The 20746-nt window shown below is 32.0% G+C and overlaps 1 protein-coding gene across 1 annotated transcript; it reads right to left on the reverse strand.

The window, feature by feature from the left end:
• Nucleotides 1-1889: 1889 nt before the first annotated feature.
• On the reverse strand, nt 1890-20152 carry LOC139493176 (uncharacterized). Its single transcript, XM_071281360.1, has 5 exons — nt 17604-20152; nt 13416-13667; nt 7615-7788; nt 5491-5584; nt 1890-4042 (listed from the first exon to the last, which is right to left on the reverse strand). The coding sequence occupies exons 1-5, from the start codon at nt 17977-17979 to the stop codon at nt 3901-3903; spliced, it is 1038 nt and encodes a 345-aa protein (XP_071137461.1). The 5' UTR covers nt 17980-20152; the 3' UTR covers nt 1890-3900.
• Nucleotides 20153-20746: the final 594 nt, after the last annotated feature.

Genomic DNA, 20746 nt, shown 5'->3' on the forward strand with positions numbered 1-20746 from the left:
TAGAGCGTGTAATATGATGCAGTTGCTAGCCTAATTTTCAGTCTTATTTAGAAGCTTTATTTTTTACAATTCCACATATGAATTTAGGAAAGGTCAACGTATGTGACTTTTTTTTTATTATTTTACGTCAATAAAATAGAAATTTGTGATTTAAAATATTTCAATTTATAAGAACACCTGTGCATTGAATATGGAAGTTTGATGATAGCAAGAAAAAAGTGAAATTATAACAAAATTACTTTACTCCAAGGAAAATTCAAAATGTAAAGTCCTTATGCACAATTTCCTCCAATTTCATATGCTTTCTTTTCTTTTCAAATTTACAATTATTTTGAAATAACTAATCTATAGAATTTAGAAAATAAAAGAGTTATTTATTTTTTCCATTTAAAGTCAACAAGACAAAGTTATGTGTAATTTTTTACCCAAATCTGTGACTTTTATAACTGAAGTACCCTGACCATAATACAAACCTATATCGCAGACCAAATTTATTCGTTCATAGTGTGTTAATTTACGTTTTTTGATTGAGTGAAACCTTGCAATTGATATTTTATCGTGTGTTTTTCTATGTTGTGATGTTATACTATTGTTTCAGAAAAAGGGAGAATGTGTGGTATCATTAAAACGTTTAATTCCGCTGTAAATGTTTGCACCTGTCCTAAGTCAAGAATCTGATGTACAGTAATTGTCTTTTGTTTAAGTAATTTATACGTGGTTCTCGTTTCTCGTTTATTATATAGATTAGACCGTTGGTTTTCCCGTTTGAATGGTTTTACAATAGTAATTTTGGGGGCCCTTTATAGATTGTTTTTCGATGTGAGCCAAGGCTCCGTGTTGAAGGCCGTATATTGACCTTTAATGTTTTACTTTTATAAATTGTTATTTGGATGGAAAGTTGTCTCATTCGCACTCTCATCACATATTCCGATATATATCTTTAGTAGACATGCATGATTGGTCTCATAATAATAAATATTAATTTCCTCAGCTGAATATACATTAAAGAATCAAATTACGGACAGTCTTTGTTTCATAACACATGTACATAAATCTTTTTGAAAATCACAAAATGTTTAAAATAGAATACTTAGCAGAAGATGTATATTTAAAACGTTTGATTAAACCAGAGAAACACGACATAAAAATGATAAAATAAAAAAAAGTTTTATATCTTTATAAACAATACCATGAAAACATGATGCAAGTTTTGGAACTAAAACTTTAACTAAGAAATAACATTTACTAAATGCTCATCATACCTTTAAGAACAGTAAGTACATGCAACGTTAGGACTACCGATGTAAAGAAAGGAATCTTGAACTCCATTGTTAATTACTTATAAACTTCTCCATATGATTGAGGAAGTAACCTCCGGAAATAATCAAAAGTCAAGTGATTCTTTTGCCGCGCTTAACATTCTTTATTTATGAAGTGACAATAGATACATTATACTTTCAGATCATAACATTTCCGCAAATTTTGTCATTTAAAAGGTTAAAAAAACTCAACTTTTCACAAACAATTGAATTGCAATATTGACTATATTTTACTATTAACAAACACCTACCAAAGAAAGCAAACTGAAAATAATAAATGTTTGGTTTTAAAAATTACACATAATTTTGACATTTGATTAATTCGTCTTTTTCTGTATCAATAACATATAATGAAAATAGATTAAATAGATTTGGAGAGTCAGGAGAAAGGTAAAAGACATAAATTGAAAAACAAACTGACAATGTCATATGAAAAATGAAAACGACAAAACACAAACAACAGCACACAAAACACAACATAGAAAACGAATCGTGTTTTCCAAGATGTACTTTTACAATAAATGCTCAAACAAGAAAACAATTTAAACCAAGGGTGTATCAATAATTACACATTTGATGAACTTTATAACTAAATGAATAACTAAATGATATATGATATTTGTCTAAAGGAGTTGGAACCTTTGTTTTTAATTTCATCAAAGTGGGATTTCCAAAAGATGTGTCTAATGGCGTCAGTGTCGTAATGCTAAGCTGATGGTACAAAGTGGAATAGCAGTTCGCCCATGAGAAGATCAAACCTATGCTAGCAATTTTACAACTAAATACTGATATACATATATTCTTAATAATTTATCAATTTATCAATGAATAACGAGACTAACTTTAATTCGACCTTATGTTTTTGGACATTTTTTGGTTTTCATTGTATCAGACCTTTTCTTCAACTTATTTTTCGACTTAATGTTACAGGTGATACTTGTTTTAGATAATCTCATCGTAGTTATTAAAAGACTAATATTGTCATTAACTTTAAGTTGAAGGTGAAAGCAATTCAGATTGAAAAAATCATTTTAATATATAAATTATATGGCTTGTTCATAATGAAATCAATAACATATATCATATATATTATGGAATCAACAATATAAATCAAATATAAATATTATGGAATCAAAAACATATATTGAATAAGATAATAATATAATTTTCAAATGGTAACTGGGCCGCCCTGTGTGTGTCGGTTGTTAAAATATATGAAACTAAGAGCAAATGATGGCTTTAGGCTGCTTTGTGCGCTCTTTTGTTTGGTTTTTGTTGTCGCCTTGAAATGTTATACGTTTACTTTCTCTTTTATATTGCAACTTGTCAATATTTTCAAAAATGCAGTTGTCTTTAATTACCATTAACTTGTGAGTAGATAAATAAAGCTGTATTGCTTTTACTTGACAACATTGTACGTTTCGGCAACAAAGTGTTTCTACAAGTTGTAGGTATTTATATGGGAACCAATTGCGTGCCTCTAATATCATGCGTGTACAGTTATTAATTACAGTGTATTGCCAAACTCAGTAAAGTTTTATTTCCATTTTATTTTCAACAACTTTTACCGTTATCTAATGATGTGTTTTCGCTTCATTATCAACTTGTCTAAATGGATTTTATTATAATCATACAAGTGTTTATAAAGAACCTTTTCCATAATCTAACAAACAATACTAGTAACAGAAATTGGACGATAGTTAAGAGCTAAATGTTGATTCCCTTTTCCTTTGAAAATATGATTAACTTGCGCAATTTGTCATAACATAAAACTGAAAGAGACATATTAAATAATTTAGTTAACGGTACAAAATATAAACCAGGCAACCACTTTTAAAATTCTAGGACTGATACTGTCATGTCTAGCTGATTTATATATTTTTAAAATTTTAACTGATCCAAATTTACTTTCTTATGGATGACGAATTGGTTACAATGACATAGAGGAGGCTTGTTATAATCAGGAATTTCTAGTTTCCTTTTAATGTTAGCTGTAATGTTTTATTGTAACATGCATGCTTTTTTTAATATAGCACCGTTAAAACTTGTTACAAATATTGAGAATGGAATATGGTTTTGAATTTTTCATATTATTTATTGACTTTTATGCAACAATCTGTTATACCATAAAACATAAATCGAGATGACTCCATTTATTTTTCAACGTTATTTAAGCGACAATCAAAATTACAGGTAGAAATGAAGCTGCAATCGCTATGGCTCAAAATTAACAAGACTGACAAACAATAGTTTAAAAAACACATTGAGGGTGATCTTAGGTGTTCCGGAAGGATAAGCAGACCATCCTCAATATGTGGCACCCATCATGTTGCTCATATAAGTTTGAACCCTGTAATAAGTCGTAAGTTGTTACTCGAATTTACATTGTATACATCTTACTAAATAAAAACAACATGAAAATTCTGATCGAACAAATTCAACAAATAAGTAATGTGGTTACTTTTAAGGTCCAATCTTGCCTTACTTATAAATAAATGACTTGATATTTGACAAAATATTTGGTAAGTAACGTTTTATGTTATTAATATATCATTACGATATACAATGCATGTGTTCATGTTCAATCACTGACTGTCTCATACTGTTCATTCCCAACTTGAGTATTGATAGCGCTGTAGTCGGAAACATCCCTCGCAACACTTAAGTCGACATAATTAACGCTTGATTCTAACGGACTTTCCCCTTTCTGTGTATGCAATTGTCTGAAAATATAATAATAACGATTTTATCATTAGAATTTGGAGGGAGTGACATTTTTTTATATAATGGTTTAATTTATTGCTGTTTTGTTCGTAATATTGAAGTCGGGTTGTTGTCTCTTTGGCACATTCTCCATTTCCATTCTCAATTTTATAATTAAGGCTTGATTCTAAAGGACTTTGTCATTGTATATTTCAAAGTGTAAACCAAAAATCACAAAAATACTGAACTCCGAAAAAAATTCAAAAAGGAAAGACCCTAATTAAATGGCAGAATCAAAAGCTCAAACACATCAAACGAATGGATAAAAACTGTCATACTTCTGACTTGGTACAGGCATTTTCTTATATAAAAAAATGGTGGATGGAATCTGCTTTTATAGCTAGCTAAACCTCTTACTTATATTGACAACGATGCATAAACAAAACAAACAGACTCAATAGGTAAAATGTCAGAAATAGGGGTACTGCAGTGAACATTGTGTTATTATCTTAATCACTATAAAAACACAAAAAATGTAACAAAGATGCACAAAAAAGCATACATCAATTTTAACAATCTCATTTCGATTATACGATTTTATTGTTATATGTAAAATCCACCCATAAAGGATTTAAGTACTAGGACCAAATCCTTCCCTTGACAGACACATGGTAAGATTAACATTAACTTTGACGTAGAATCGCTCATTTGACGTCACACAGGTAGAAATAAAATAATTGTGTCGTTCAACGTATGACGGGATGCACAAATTCTAAAGTCACGTCTAATGAATATCACAAAAAAAGACTTAACAGTAAAAGTAATAATAATTAAGACAAATAAAAGAATATGGTAACACGTTATTTATATAATTATTAAGATACAAACATCGTCAGTACTTTCTACGGAATATTTGTCAGCAAGGTCTTGGTACCTTCCGATGAACTTTTTTGGAAAAAAGACGAGACGTTTTGTACTATTATCTTTTATTGAATGTTTTATAGTGAATACTTTTTATACCACATATTTTGCTGATGCTATTTTTTTGAAAGTCATTATAACATTCATTCGGTTGTAAAACTTTCATATATAAAAGTTACATTTAAAAGTTGAATTGATCACCACATCATTTTGTACTGATCTAGACTTATATATGGCCAGAGAGTAACATGTTATTAAAATTATTCATAAAACCTGACAGATGCTCAGTGAATAAGTGAATGTCCCTCTGGTATCTTTCGGCTTATATTTAAAGTAAAGGATAAATGTAAAAAGAAGCGAAATGGATCGAAAAACATAATTGATAAATCAAAACAGATGATTGCAGATAAAAGGAAAAACAAAACCGCTACTTAGACACCCAAGCAACCCAGTCCACATTAGTTTTAATACATATAGCTTTCTTACAACAGCAGACGCTGCTATATAAAGATATGCTACATATTAGCTGAAATATATCGTTTACTACCTTTTGTAATATACAGTTGTACCAGCAAAGATGACAGCAACGGTGCAACCGATAATAGCAATAACTAATGCCACCACAAATGAAGGAGATGAATCTGAAAAGATTGACATTGTAATAAAAGGCGACTGTCAAGTTGTAACATTTGAATATCGCCAACAAATTCAAGACATCTATATGAAATTTAAGTTGATGTTTGATTTTTGTAAATCAATTACGATTTCAGATAAAAAGGCAACAACACCTAAATTAACTCTGATTTTTTTTTATAAATGGGTAAATGATATCAAAAAGATAAAATAACAAAATACTGAACTCCGAAAAAAATTCAAAACGGAAAATGTCTTCTCAAATGGCAAAATCAAAAGCTCAAACACATCTTTAAAATGTTCATATTTTAATTAATAAAGGCTAAGATACTAAACGAGTAATCACACAGTTATATAACATATTGACGTCGAAGCACTAACACAACAATCAAGTTACCTCAAAATCAATCCATATTATACAGCAACTCGAAATTTGGCACAATTATGAACCCCACTAATAAATCAGTGATTTCAATATTTTGATTGGTAAATTGAGTTAAAGTTGTGATATCAATATAATTCCTCGCCGATACATTGCATTTTTGATCTAGCTGAAAATATATACCAACAGTCAGTAAAATCAGGACGGCAGGAATACAGATTCTTTATTTTGTTAAATTTTGACTTATGTTTCAAGTAGAAAAGATGTCATAGAAAGCGCTGTTAAAATAGTAGAATTTGAAAAAAAGCACGTTCGATCAAAATAGGTCAGTTCAGAATCGGTGACTCTAGTCAATACACATGCTTGGTTGCTAGTACAAGACATAGATAGTATAAGGTAAGAATAATAAATAATTATTTTGAAGTTATAGGATATCTATTTATTTGTATTACGATTGTGTAATTTGTAGAAATATGAATGGATCTGATTAAGAAATAATATACGAATTGTTCTAATATGACGTCCTTCAAACGCTTTTAGTACCCACCCGTGGTAAAATATGAATTTATTGTCAGGCTGTTCAAATCGTACTCCCACGTCATATGCTTTTTTATGAATTAGATACCCGGCGTCATAGGACGATGACGTAAGAATATGAGCATTTTACGGGAAAACAAAAATCATCACAACAAGGAGACGTAAACAAACGATGCTAAATGTGGTATAAGCCGATTTTTTTAAAACATATAAGACATTATAAGTCAATCATAATTTAATTTCACCCAAAACTATCTAAATACGTTATTGTAAAAACTTTAAGCATGTCACTAATTCAGTTTGCTCCGTTCGTTTACGCCAATTTAATAGTGCGTTTATTAATGGGAACGGCAAATATTTGCCTACACCTAGAGTGCTTCGATCTAAAACAATAGCCGTATTTGTCCTATTAGAATCGATATAATTTATGGGGCTTGAATATATCGTGATTTTACCACGGGTTGTCCCTTTATGCTGATTTTTTACCCCTCGCTATCGCTCAGGGTGGATATTTTGCTTAAAGGGCCTACCCGTGTTAAAATAACGATATATTTCATCCCCCATGAATTATTTCTTCAACATTCAACCTCCTGATGGTGATTAAAGGAAAGCGCTTATACAAATATTTGAACTCTCATGAATCATCAATTACAGGTCAAGTTCGATGTTGATCATTTTGACAGCGACAGTTCTAAAGTTATGTCCCTAAATCATCTTCAAAAATGAAGAAGTGGGCTATAATATGTATTTATCTTTCAAGATTTTCACATATGAACCGCAGTCATGAACTTAAAATACTGTCAGATCAAGTTCTAATTTAAGGGCTGAACGTAATTGATATTTCTACCAGCAGGGATACTGGAGACATTGCGTAACATTATTTGGTTCCTGTTATATATATTTAATTAGATAGACAACTTTATCGTTAAATAAGAAATAATGCATATATATATGTATATTTTGTACTCCTTCTAACCTGTATAAAATGCAATGTATACACAATAGTGAAGGAAGTTATTTGTCAACATTCACAATATATTTTAAACAAAAGTTCCTATAAATAAAAAAAAGAAACGAAAATTTAAACTTTCTGAAAGAGTAACCATTAATCATGCTTACCTTTGATATTATCTTTCTTTTCTTCAAAAGTTGACTTTGTGGTGGAAAGCTTAAATTCGTTATGGGTGAATGGTTTTGTTTCTTTTTCAAATGTTGTTGTAAAAGTGTCCTCTGTAGTAGTAACCTGACTTGTTTGGGTTGTTGATTCTGGGGGATAACACCTTATTTTCAATTCTGTAAGTTTAAAATGATTAAGGCTATTCATTATAATCAAAAAAAGATTACTGTGCCTTTTATTTTAAATATAATTTCATCCGGTGTATTTACTAAATATGTGTATCAATATCTTCAACCTCATTTTTGTGTCTTGCGTCATCTTTGGAGTATAACAAGGCAAATTAAGGGGTATTGTATACCACACACAATTCTTTTCTTTTTCTTTTTGTTGGTTTTGATCAACGGAATTTTCAAATTATCTCATTTAAAAAACATAATCGTGCACACGAACACTGGGCATTTTTGTACATAAAGGCATCTCACCCCTTCCCTAACCTTGGACAGTGGAATAACAGTACAACATCAGAACGAACTATAAAACAATCAGTTGAAATAGGCTTAACGCATTAGATGGATACAAATAGATATACATTTGACAAAAAACACAGAGTGGACGTGGCCTGGTACTTGTTTATCCCAACAGCAAAAAGATACTAAGTACAGATCTGATTGATGGATATACGTTTCTTATATTATAAAAATACAAGTGCACGTAGCTGGTTTTTTTTATATGTAACTTAGTAATAAGGAAAAAGCAATGGACTATCAGCGTGTCTTAGATGTATCAATATGCCGATAACCTTGGTTTTCTGTATATGTTGTTACAAATTTTATGTTATCAGTCATTAGTAGTAGTAGGTAATAGGCATATAATTAAGAAAGACGAAAGAACAGTCACTAATAGTTATCAAGGGTACTAGATGGATTATAATTTGATAGGTCGGACGCGCGTTTTGTCTAAATGTGACTCATCACTGACGCTCAGATCAAAATAAATATAAAGCCAAACAAGTACAAAGTTGAAGAGCAGTGAGGACTGAAATTAGTACATTACCCCTTATGGACTTGAGGCGAGAGTTAACCCATTTTACAGCGACAGCATACTAGTCCTGGACCAGTCTTTTGCTTATTTAAAATATTCATTGAGTTGTATATTCCTCGTAGAGTTATGAGCTGGGCTGTTATCAGGACATGATGTATTTGATTCTAAATTATGTGAAAATATTTTTTCCGGAATATGTTATTTTGGTTGTATGTATTGGCCGTTCGGTTTTTAGTAACAAGTTACTACTCTATTTCAAGGAAACAATGCGCATGTGCAATATCGATCTTGATTTTGCGTTATCGACTAATTAGATACGAGATTTGATGAACTGGAGGCATTATCAATATTTATCGATTTATCAGATCGGCATCGGTAATAATGTAGTCAGATTAATGAATTCTTTATTTGCAAGAAGCATATACATGCTATGGCAACGAAAATATATGCAATGTACAATATATGACAAACAAAAGACAGCAGAGAACAAAAGTTACAGAGTAACTATACAATAATGTTATGACAATATATGTGATCTAATTTTCCAAGCTGCATTTGAATAATTGCATAGTTTTACTGTCAGAGATTTAGAATAAATTGTCTAACTTGTGCCGATTTGGCCAAGGACAGCAGAATAAATATAAAAGTATATACGCACAGATATATACGTTTGACATAATAAAACAAAATGATATTCGTCCTCCAAAACATTCATATTGCAATTATATTTTCCCTTTAAATAACGATCAACTTCAACTTTTAATCTAAGTGTGCCGCTACGCAATTTTGTTAATATTGATACATTACAATGAAAATCTAGGTATATTTCAAAACCAAACACTAGTTTATATCGTTTATAAAATACAGAGTTTGTTACATTCTGCTAAAGCTGAAGATTACACTGACATATTAAAACAGACTATTTTGACCGTTATGTTAATTAATCTTAATTACAAAAGGAACGGTTTGATATGTCACCTGACTTTGAGTGTCACCTTCACGCAAATTGGACAGATTCATGCTGTGGTGTTCATTAGTAGATCGTAAATACATTCAAGAAGGTACGGATGCTATTTCATTACCATATCTTAGGCACTGATTTTAAGTCATAAAAATAAAAGCCAATCAACACCTAGGCCATATGGTATCATAAAGTTTTACCTTAAACTATTAATCTTACCAGACGACAGTTAGACACAATTAATATACCCTCAATAATCATCATCATGTTCTGACAGTTAGGTACCATTAAAATATATGTTCAAAAATATATGTGTCCGAAAATTCACGTTAATAGGTAGAAAAATGATTGATACAAAATGTGAAAAAAATATTGTTACATTACAATAATATAGAAGAAATACCCCCCCCCCCCCCCCCCCCCTTTAGACAAAAACAAATATTGTCGTTTTGTCAAAAGCAAGGAGGTCCTTAAGATTTATGAGTGAAATAACTGCCTACTTGAATCTTTTTACATACATCCTTCTTTTTGACAAGCTTCTTTATGTCCAAAATACAGTATCCAGGGCAAAATTTTTAAATTATTTTTTTTCATTTTTCCGTATTTTACTACTAGATGGACTTCGTTTTTCCTGAACAGTTAATTTCATGTTTTGTCTGAGGTTAACTGAAAGTTTTTCATGCAGTCATCAATAACCTTTTTGTTAAATCGTCCACTTGCAAGTTAAATGCATATCCATGCAGGTCAAGATCATGATAATGGTATATGAATGTTGAAACTGTTTAGTTCTACATTGCGCTGGACTTTTCACTTGTTTGTTCGAAACGCAACAGTCAGAGTGAAGACATTGTATATATCTTATTAGTGGGTGTGGCATTTTGCTAAGAGTTTAATTCCATATTACGACCTGTAGCTGTTTGATTTTATGGGAACTTTTTTTATTATGGTTTGAACAAGGAACGTATACACTGTTCCAAGTTTTAACGATCAGACTATTTATATTATACAGTATTGAAAACATAACATTTATGAAGCCATGGTTATTTTTTATTGAATACATCGCATAATATCATTCATGATATCGACTATGTGTTATGACCAGCAACATCTTTTCAAAAAGCTCCGTTTTACATGACAATCATGTGGTTTAAATATGTTCTCCCGAAATAAACTAAAGAGAATAAATTATGTAGTGTCACCGTTGTATTATACAGTTTTGCCAATTAATGCCATTACGCCAGCATGTTTCTGGAAATTATTCTCAATCGCCAAAGATGATATTTCTGCACATAAACTTCTTCAAAGTTGTTAACAGCTTCCATGGACTTGAAGAACCTCGTTCCTTCTTTATCAAACGTTTCGTTTTGGTCGTTTGCAAGCCGTAATTTTCAAATTTTTTTCCCAAATTTCTCCCGTAATTTTCCAACACTGGGTCTCGAAATTTTCAACAATCTTTTTTATTTTACTTTATCAAACATAAACCCAAAACAGATGACTTCACAGGTAAACGGGAAAGCGGCAGGCATCCTAATAAACATCGAATATTGATGTGTACCATATTCGACTTTGAAACTTTACCCCCAGTTTATCCAAATCTCGCATATTCTCGCATGAATTTTAATTAAACGCTTGACCCACTCAGAATTCTAGGTCGCGAACAAGCTTTCCCTGAACTGGAGTATTATGTGTTCCTCAATTTCTAAAACGTAAGATTGTACAGATCGCACAAACATATTTACTCATTCAAGCATAAACCTGTGTGATAGTTAATTCTCTCACCCTTAAAAAATTTTTGTTCTGGAATATATCGGTGTACTTAGATATAGTTATGGCTTACTATTGTTTAATCTGAAATTACAACCTTCAATGTCCTTTTTTATTCCATTATATCATGTATAACTGATAATTAAAAATCTCAGTGTTTATTTTGAATTTTCTCTATTAAAAACAGACTACGAAATACCGTACTTATCTATATTCGTATTTCAAATGTTTGGCTTTGAGCGTTCCTGTTGAATGTAAATCCAGAAAAGCGCTTCGGATGCAAGAAATTATCAAACGTGTTGTTTTCAATATTTTAAATAAATAACAAAAAATGTTATTTGCAATATGATATATTAACATTAGCTAAATTTTGGTATTTTACACATTAAAAATAAAATATTAGATATAAAGTTGCAGGCCACAATTTGGCCAACTTTTTACCAGCAGGTGACCAGAAATGTAAATAAAAACCAAACCGGATTTATCTAAAGACATATTTCATCACTGTATTCCTTTGGCCCACAGCAAAATCATTCATGCATGAGATATCCATTTGGCATTTCGCAATATATATAAATACAGCCACGTCCGGTTGGAATGTATATCTATGATGAGTTTATGAATTTTGATTCGGTGCGACAAATATATAGAGTAAGTATCCGGATTTTCGCATTCAAATTAGCCCTTTTAACATACTTTCCTTTCCAATTACAAAATAACTGTTCTTCATCACGAACCGTACTAACTTGAATCATTGAAGTTATATTTAAATATTACTTCCATGTCTGAACTAACAATAACAATTCTAACAATTCATTGGTTATTATAACATCGGTATTATACATTGTTTTCCTGTATTGAATTGTTTGTATAACAATTATGAAATCTTTGTCATTGCCCCCTAAGGAACCTTACTTGTAATAAACACATACAAATTAGTGTACTGTATTGTTAAACCAATTATAAGGTGTTGGTATATAGTTGTTCCTGACCTAAATATATATATAAAAACTGCAGTTAGACGTTAAGCAACCAACACAGAATTAAATTATTATACTGAGAATTCAAGTACTTCTTTGGTATATATAATAATATTAACGGTACCAATTGTCCTGCACCAGATGCGCATTTCTTAGATGATTTCTTGTATCAGTTGTGTAAGTGGCTTTGAACTAGCTGTCAGATAACAGCGAGTACTCTCAGATCTGTTTTTTGGGCTTTATTTTGTTCATCTGATGAGTTAAGCCTTTTTCAACTGATTTTTATAGTTCGTTCTTATGATGTACTGTTATACCACTGTCCCAGGTTAGGGGATGGTTGGGATCCCGGTTACATGTTTAACCCCGCCACATCATTTATGTATGAGCCTGTCCCGACTCAGGAGCCTGTAATTCAGTAGTTGTCGTTTGTTTATGTGTTACATATTTGTTTTTCGTTCATTTTTTTTATATAAATAAAGCCGTTAGTTTTCTCGTTTTAATTGTTTTACATTGTCATATCGGGGCCTTTTATAGCTGACTATGCGATATGGGCTTTGCTCATTGTTGAAGGCCGTACGGTGACCTCTAGTTGTTAATATCTGTGTCATTTTGAACTCTTGTGGACAGTTGTCTCATTGGCAATCAAACCACATCGTCTTTTTTTATATTTCGACAATATATGTCTCTCCAGTGATGCCCGTGGCCTAAATATTTGAAATCCAAAGCTCATATAAAAGATGAAGAGCTATAATTCAAAAGTTCAAAAAAGTATAGCCATATCCGTGAAAGGAATCAGAGCTTTCCATGAGGGAGTATATCTTAGACTGAAACATATGGTAGAAATTCTAAGAGAAATCAATAAAATACTGTAAATAATATATAATATTCTAAAATGATGACAGTAACCATAGATATAAGTAGAATGCATACTCAGTGTATCTTTTGGTTATTCCCGTGTGCCGCGTATTTGTTGTCTTAAAGCTATTATATTGATACACTTAATTTCATATTTCCACTTATCAATTAAATTACTTAACTTATTACTTTATCTACCTACTTTGAGTGTCAAAACACTGCTTCTGTGAATACGTTGAATTATCTTTTGATTGTGGTTTTGTAGTCTGGTTGTAAATAAAACAATACTTGTTGTTATACTCATAATGAATAGCTACACAAATCTTTGTTTGAAGACAAAATTGTTTACATTCATCACTGGATGTACGTTTCGTAAGGTATGCTACTATCCAATCATCCTCTGAACCTGCTTTGTTGAATTGGTCGTTCATTTTGCAATCATTTATTGATTCATCTGCAAAAATAAATTGTAACCATAACAGCAAAACACATACACGCTTAAATGAAGACAATTTCATCGTATGTAATCGCTACAAATAGTTATCAAAGGTACCAAGACTATAATTCAATACGCCAGACGCGCGTTCGGTCTACATAGATAAAGGCAACTGTAGTATATATACCGCTGTTCGAAATTCATAAATCGATATAGAAAAAAAACAAATCCGGGTTACAAACTAAAACTGAGGGAAACACATCAAATATAAGAGAACTACGACACAACCGAAACACAACATTGAAATGTAACACACACAGAGAAACGAACTATAATACAACAATGGCCATTCCCCTGACTTGGTACAGGGCATTTGAAAATAAAAATGGTGGGTTGAACCTGGTTTTGTGGCATGCCAAACCTCCCGCTTCAATGGCAATGTTAATTATAACATTAAAATGGCAATGTTACAGGACTACAATACAAATAAATGAGAGAAAATATAGGACAGAGAAACAAATGAATAATAGCCAACAAATGTACCAGGTTAAACATTTAATACGCCAGACGTGCGCCACGTCCACACAAGACTAACCAGTGACGCTACGTTTGGAAGCCAAAACAAGTACAAAGTTGAAAACACTGAGGACCAAAAGTCCCAAAACAAAATGTAACCAATACGCATGGGACAAGAAAATCATTATTATTTATTATTTAGAATAATTCATACTTTTTGTGAACAGAGAATTTTATAAAATGACTATATAATAGATCTACATGATTAAACTGAAGTGGTGACTAGCTATAGAATAAAAACGGACACATTACAAAAATACACAGCCGTGAAAGGTTAAACCCAGTGTAAGGTTCAAAATGACGTCACATTTGAATTTGTAAAATGTAACCAATACGCCTGGGACAAGAACATCATTATTATTTATTATTTAGAATAATTCATACTTTTATGAACAGTACATTTTATAAAATGACCATATAATAGATCTACATAATCAAACTGAAGTGGTGACTAGCTATAGAAAAAAAGGGGACACATTACAAAAATACACAGCCGTGTTAGCTAACACCCAGTGTAAGGCTCAAAATGACGTCACATTTGAATTTGTAAAACAAGTTCCCATAAATTTATATGGAATTCAAGATTAGATTTGTATGATGTCTAACATTTATTATCAACATAAGACTCATCAGTGACGTTAAAACGTTATTATTGAATCAATAAAACACTCGGAGGTGTGTATTGATTTGGAACTCTCCTTGCTTTCAATGCATGATCGAAATTGTGAAAATGATGAAATCTAAATTGAAATTGAGAGAAGATGGGGTAATAAGGCCGTTATTTGGCCGAAATATTACTTCAAATTAAAACGTTATCATACATTTTCTTGCATTTGTCTCAACAAGACTAATGCGGGGTTTACACATTGCAGATTATTGCTCCCGTTTGAGATCAGACAGCGATACGACAAGAAAAGTGAAAAAGTCGATTTTGTATCCTCAATTATCTGGAATGTCCTATTATTGTCTGAACGCAGTCGTTTTTAGTTCGTAACAGATTCCTACTGGTCGGGAATGGTCCGAATAGTTCGGCAAAGCACCCCGACAGTTAGGTGCGTCCAGTAACATTCGGGGAAACTCAGCCGACTTTGTCTAGTCGGATAACAATCGTGCCTATGTCGTGACAGATTCTGCTGTATCGGATCGAATTCCTAACAATGTTCTGTGTATTCGGGACGGTGTCCTGTGGAACGGGAATGATCTGGAGAAATTTTTCATTGCTGTTTTTCTGCCGATTGAGTCCAGATTGCATCCAGATCTTGTCGATTGCGAACCGTTTTCGCGAAACCGTTCCGAAACAGTCCCGTTATTAATTTTAAATTCGTCAATGATAGCCACGTCAGAGTCCCGACAATTACAGAATAAAATACGACTGATGCGATAGAGCGGACCGTGATAGGATAACGTTCCGACAGTACCTGATCATCCCGAGTTTGTCGACAGTTTTCGAACGGAAAAATTCCGTCAGCGTCGGTTCACTGTCTTGTCACTATCTGATCTCTGTCGGATACATTCGGTAGAATCGGGACACAGTCGTGACAGACTCGGTCGAATTTTACCTGGCGAAAGATACAAATCGAATTAGAAGCGGATTTAAAACGGGATTATCGGGATAAATTCGGTTGGAAACGGTTGAATATCGACGCTTCCTGACCAATATCTGATTGTTGTCGTGATTAAATATTTTTTTTTACAAATTTTAATTTAAGTTTGAATTTCCATCCACGATTCATAGGATCTTTATCAGACTTTTAATAAATTTTAATGGGGAATGGTCCTGTCAAGGACGGCAGTAAAAATCGTGAAAGTGTGACCCTAGCTTAAGGTACAAGTTATTTAAATAAAATCAAATTTCACATTGATTCAATATCCATGGCAACAACCATGACAAAATTTCTATATTTTGTAAAATTTCTTGATTTTATTTGTTTTCATCTATTTTAACTATAATTTAGATTGGGAAAGAATGTGCGCACCCAAAGAAGCAACTTTATTAGGATTATTTCTGTAGTTATGAAACTGCTTCTCTAAAATTATTTTGTTGTGTTTTGGATGTTCAGAATGTTTCCACAACACAAATGACGAAGAAAAACTGCATAAATTTGTATTTTTCAACGTTTTTGTGAAAACGCTTCATACTACGACATAAATTAGTGATTGTAACGTCAACAGATAAAAATCTTAATGTTTTTCATTTATATTTCTTGCCCCTATGCATCTCGAAAAATGATGCGCTAATTTCAAATAGTTGTCAAACATTTTGTCTTCATGGGTATAAACCGGGCCTTAATTCTCCTACTCCGTTATACTTATTGTTAACTTCCATTTTCATTGTTTATGCCTCACCCCAACTTGGATGTTATGTTATGCATCACATACATTTAATCATGTTTTGTAACTTAGAATTACTTTTATAAATGTTTAAATTATGTTTTGTGTTTTGTTTTTTGTGTTTTTGAAAATTAAATCTGACACAGCCTTTCCAAATAAAACTTTCAATTGTTACATGTTGTATCACTGTTTAATTTCAATGATCAATCATTAGAATGCAGATGATCAAAGAGTAAACGTAAATTGTTAAAATGATTGATTTTTTTTTCTTTCGAGCTACATTACATTGTAATCATGTTAATAACAGTATAATACAAGTCCTTAAAAAATACGGCTGACCTTCTTTTCAGGAAGGCTACTATGTTTCCCTATATGCACCATACATCGATTTTTCTACTAATTATCATTAGAAATTTAGGAACAAACTTATATAAGTCTTCGAATTGCATATATAATATTCTGTAACTACCTACTTTATTACAAATTCCGTTTAATACACTTGTGTGCATAGCCAGATATCTAGTAAGCTCTATTGACCTCAAGATGTGAAATGCCGAGAATCTATTAAGTTTTCTTTAATCGAAGAGAAACTGACAAACCCATATCACAAAACGAAAAAAAAAGTCTTCAAAACATTACAAAATTAATAAAGGATTAAACTAGTACTATCACATGAAACAGATAATTCGATAAGGAACATTGATTGAGATCTGCGTATAGCATCCGTCAAATTTTTTTTTTTTGGGAAGCAGTTGTTTTTTCACTGGAGAAGAATCTGTTCACTTAAAAAAAGTTAAAGGTAGGTTCGTACCCGAGATCTAAACAATTTAAATTTCATTAAATTTTAAAAGACAAAGAGATTAAAAATCAAAAACTAAAAAAGAATACTCCTTGAATACAGTTAATGAATTTGATAAGGCACATCGGTTAAAACAAAATTAAACGTATTTTAAGTTGATGCATTCTATTTGTGTATTATATAGTTAATAACAAAACAAAATTAATATTAGGTACCAAATGAGTTTATACTCATATCTAATAGCTTACTTCTATATATCTGCATACAGTATCCCCTGGTAAAGTTACCATCTATAATCCTTGATTTAAATTTTAGTTCACCACCTCCCAAATCGATAGACCTCATACCAGTCCCTCTAGTACATTCAATCGACTGAAGAGGTCTAGGTGTATCCGATGTATCTAAATATTCAACATCGACTGCAAGTCCACAGTTCTGGTGTTCTGGTGCCGCAATACTTAGATCCTTGTATTTAGACATATATATAGTATAGTTTGTTACAGTATTTTGTAGAGTAACTTGACATATGCAGTTGTTTTGATGTTTTGTTATACGTAATAATACGCTGTCAACGGGGATGTATCCATCAGTGCTGTCTTCTACTGTAGACTCGTTTGTACACATATCCGCTACTAAAAGAAAAATAGTCTATTAATACATCTTTTATTTTGTTTTATATATTTTGAAATAATAGTATAACACACAGTGCATTTGAAGGCTCGTATCACATATCTCTATTTATTCATATCTATCTATACTATTAAATGGGACGACCTTATTTTGTGTGTCCTTCTCTTCCTTCCACAATAAATTAATCATCATGCCTCTGTGTCCTATATGTACCATGCAAATTGGGATTTATTATCCTCGATTATGATTATTTAGTTTGGGTTATTTTTGGAGAATCACGAAAATAAAGATGTCTGAATATTGTTCCGTCATCGGACGAACTTTTAAGTCATGGACACGAATTCTGTGTAAGGCTGTTTTTTAAAACTACATCTAATTTTTAAAAGTAGACTAATTGGGACATGACAATTGGCTGTCACTGATATATTATGTAGAGAGTATCTATCATGACTATATCTATCCGTCCTATGATAGTTAACTTGGAATTGATAGATAATAGGAAAAACTCTTTATGTATAGTATATGTGTACTAGTAAACAGAAAAACAAAACTAAGATAAACGGAATTTGGAAAAATGGAAAGTATCTACACTAAATGTTCTTTCATCGAGTACCTGTTACTTTTGTCACCTTTCCTGAAATACTCCAGTTATGAAACCTTTTACAAAATTCATGCTACAACAGTTCATATACTTTCAACCACGTTCCTAAAGCCCCCGATTTCGCGGTTGTGTTCTAGTATAGATTTGAAATAGCACATACTCGGTAATTTACAGTTCAAGCTTGGCATATATATCAATCGAATTACGTTTGTATTTTCATCATAAGTTGGGAACAATGACGTAAAGCAATGTACGCAAAGTCTTTTCAGTTGAAAGCTACAACTCTTAAGTGGAATATAAAAATATTTACTTTTCGACATTTTACGCACCTAGTTGTCCCACTACCTTAAATTTCAAATTAGCATTACATTGGTTAAGATAGGGGTTTATGTGTGTGTGTGTGTGGGGGGGTTAATATTTTGAATACTAAAAATAAAATAACATCTTCACACGTTTAAAACACATTTCGTATGTCTACCTCTGGATTCGCCCTACTTGACAAGGTAACACTTCGACTATTGATATGTTTATCTAACATATATGGTCGAATGGTCGAGGGCGTGGGCCTTGTAAGCATGAAAATATAATTCTAATACAGCTTTTTTTTCAGACTTTTAAATACATATATATATACGAATCCCGGCGAGGGAAGAACAAAAATGTTCTTCCGCAAATGCAGATTTGAAAATGTTATGCTGGTATTTAGAGTAATGGATGATCTGTCGTAGAGATGTCACAACTTCAGACGTAATCAGTTATCAAAGGTACCAGGCTTATAATTAGACAATCCAGACGCGCGTTTCATCAACATCAGACTGATCATTTACGCTCAAATGAAATAATTCTAAAGCCAAACAAGTATAGAAGTTGAAGAGTACACTAGATCCAAGATTCAAAAAGGTTGTGGAAACGCCTTTCTTAAGGCAACAGTGGTATACCGGTGTTTAAAAGTCATAAAAAGATTGAGAAAAAAGCCTGTCTGGGATACAAACCAAAAGCATGAGAATAACAATAAACTATAAGAGGAAAACAAAGGAACAACAGAAACACCGGAGTGCAAAAACAACAAACGCCAACACACATAGAAACAAACTATTTGATAACAATTTAAGAACAATGTGTTGGTTGAACCTGGTTGAATGGTATGCCAAACCTTCCGCTTAATAACAATGTTCGAATTGTTATCACTTAAACACTACGCACAGAAATACAACACAAACACACGCAAGATCATTCATAACAGAGAAACAAATAATATAACATGCAAACCACAGAAAAACAACAACAATTTCCACCAACAACACCACAGGATATCACAAATAGTGACGCGCCTACATAACAAAGATATCCTTCATCACTATATCACTATGATTATGATATAAAATGAATCATGTCAATCTAATCTGATTTACGTATTTTTTTACACTCTTTTTGGTCTTTTGAAAAATGTTATATATAAAATTGAAAATTGAAATGGGGAATGTGTCAAAGAGACAACAACCCTACCATAGAACAGACAACAGCAGTTTTAACCGACGCGTTAGACCAGTCGACCACCTAGGTTCTATTATATATATATGTAGTGAGCCTGGCATAATGCAATTCGAAATGGTGCCACGATATCTCAGTTGCATGAATCTTGGCCAGGATGAACACATATTTGCCTAATATCGAACATTGTTGGGCTGTTACTTAGACGAATTGTATAAACATAATGTGTTTCCAGCCTTGCATCTCTATCACTGTCACTTGTTCAAACTTACTTATAACATATTTAGTGCTTTAGCTTACCACCTTTCATTAATTAGTAAGATCATCTACCGTACATAATTCAGCTGATTTGTAATATTCCACCCTCATGCTTTATATATCATGTACTTTGTTACGACGCTAAATAAAAACTGACGAGGAAAGGTAACACCAGACATTTTTGTCGGGCTTAGTTGATCGAGTGGTCTAGCGCGCCGGGAATATTGGAAGGCAATTTGGCGCCACGATATCTCAGTAGCATAAGTTCGAATCCCGTCCAAGGAAGAACAATTAACATTGTTGGGCTGTTATTTAGACGAAGTAAATACTATCTTTTCCGCAAGTGTATATTTTTCTGTTAAAAATTAAATCAATAATTAAGATCCATTATATTACATCTGGTGATCCGTT

The sequence above is a fragment of the Mytilus edulis genome, chromosome 10 (genome assembly GCF_963676685.1).
Source record: "Mytilus edulis chromosome 10, xbMytEdul2.2, whole genome shotgun sequence".
Classification (NCBI taxonomy): domain Eukaryota; kingdom Metazoa; phylum Mollusca; class Bivalvia; order Mytilida; family Mytilidae; genus Mytilus; species Mytilus edulis.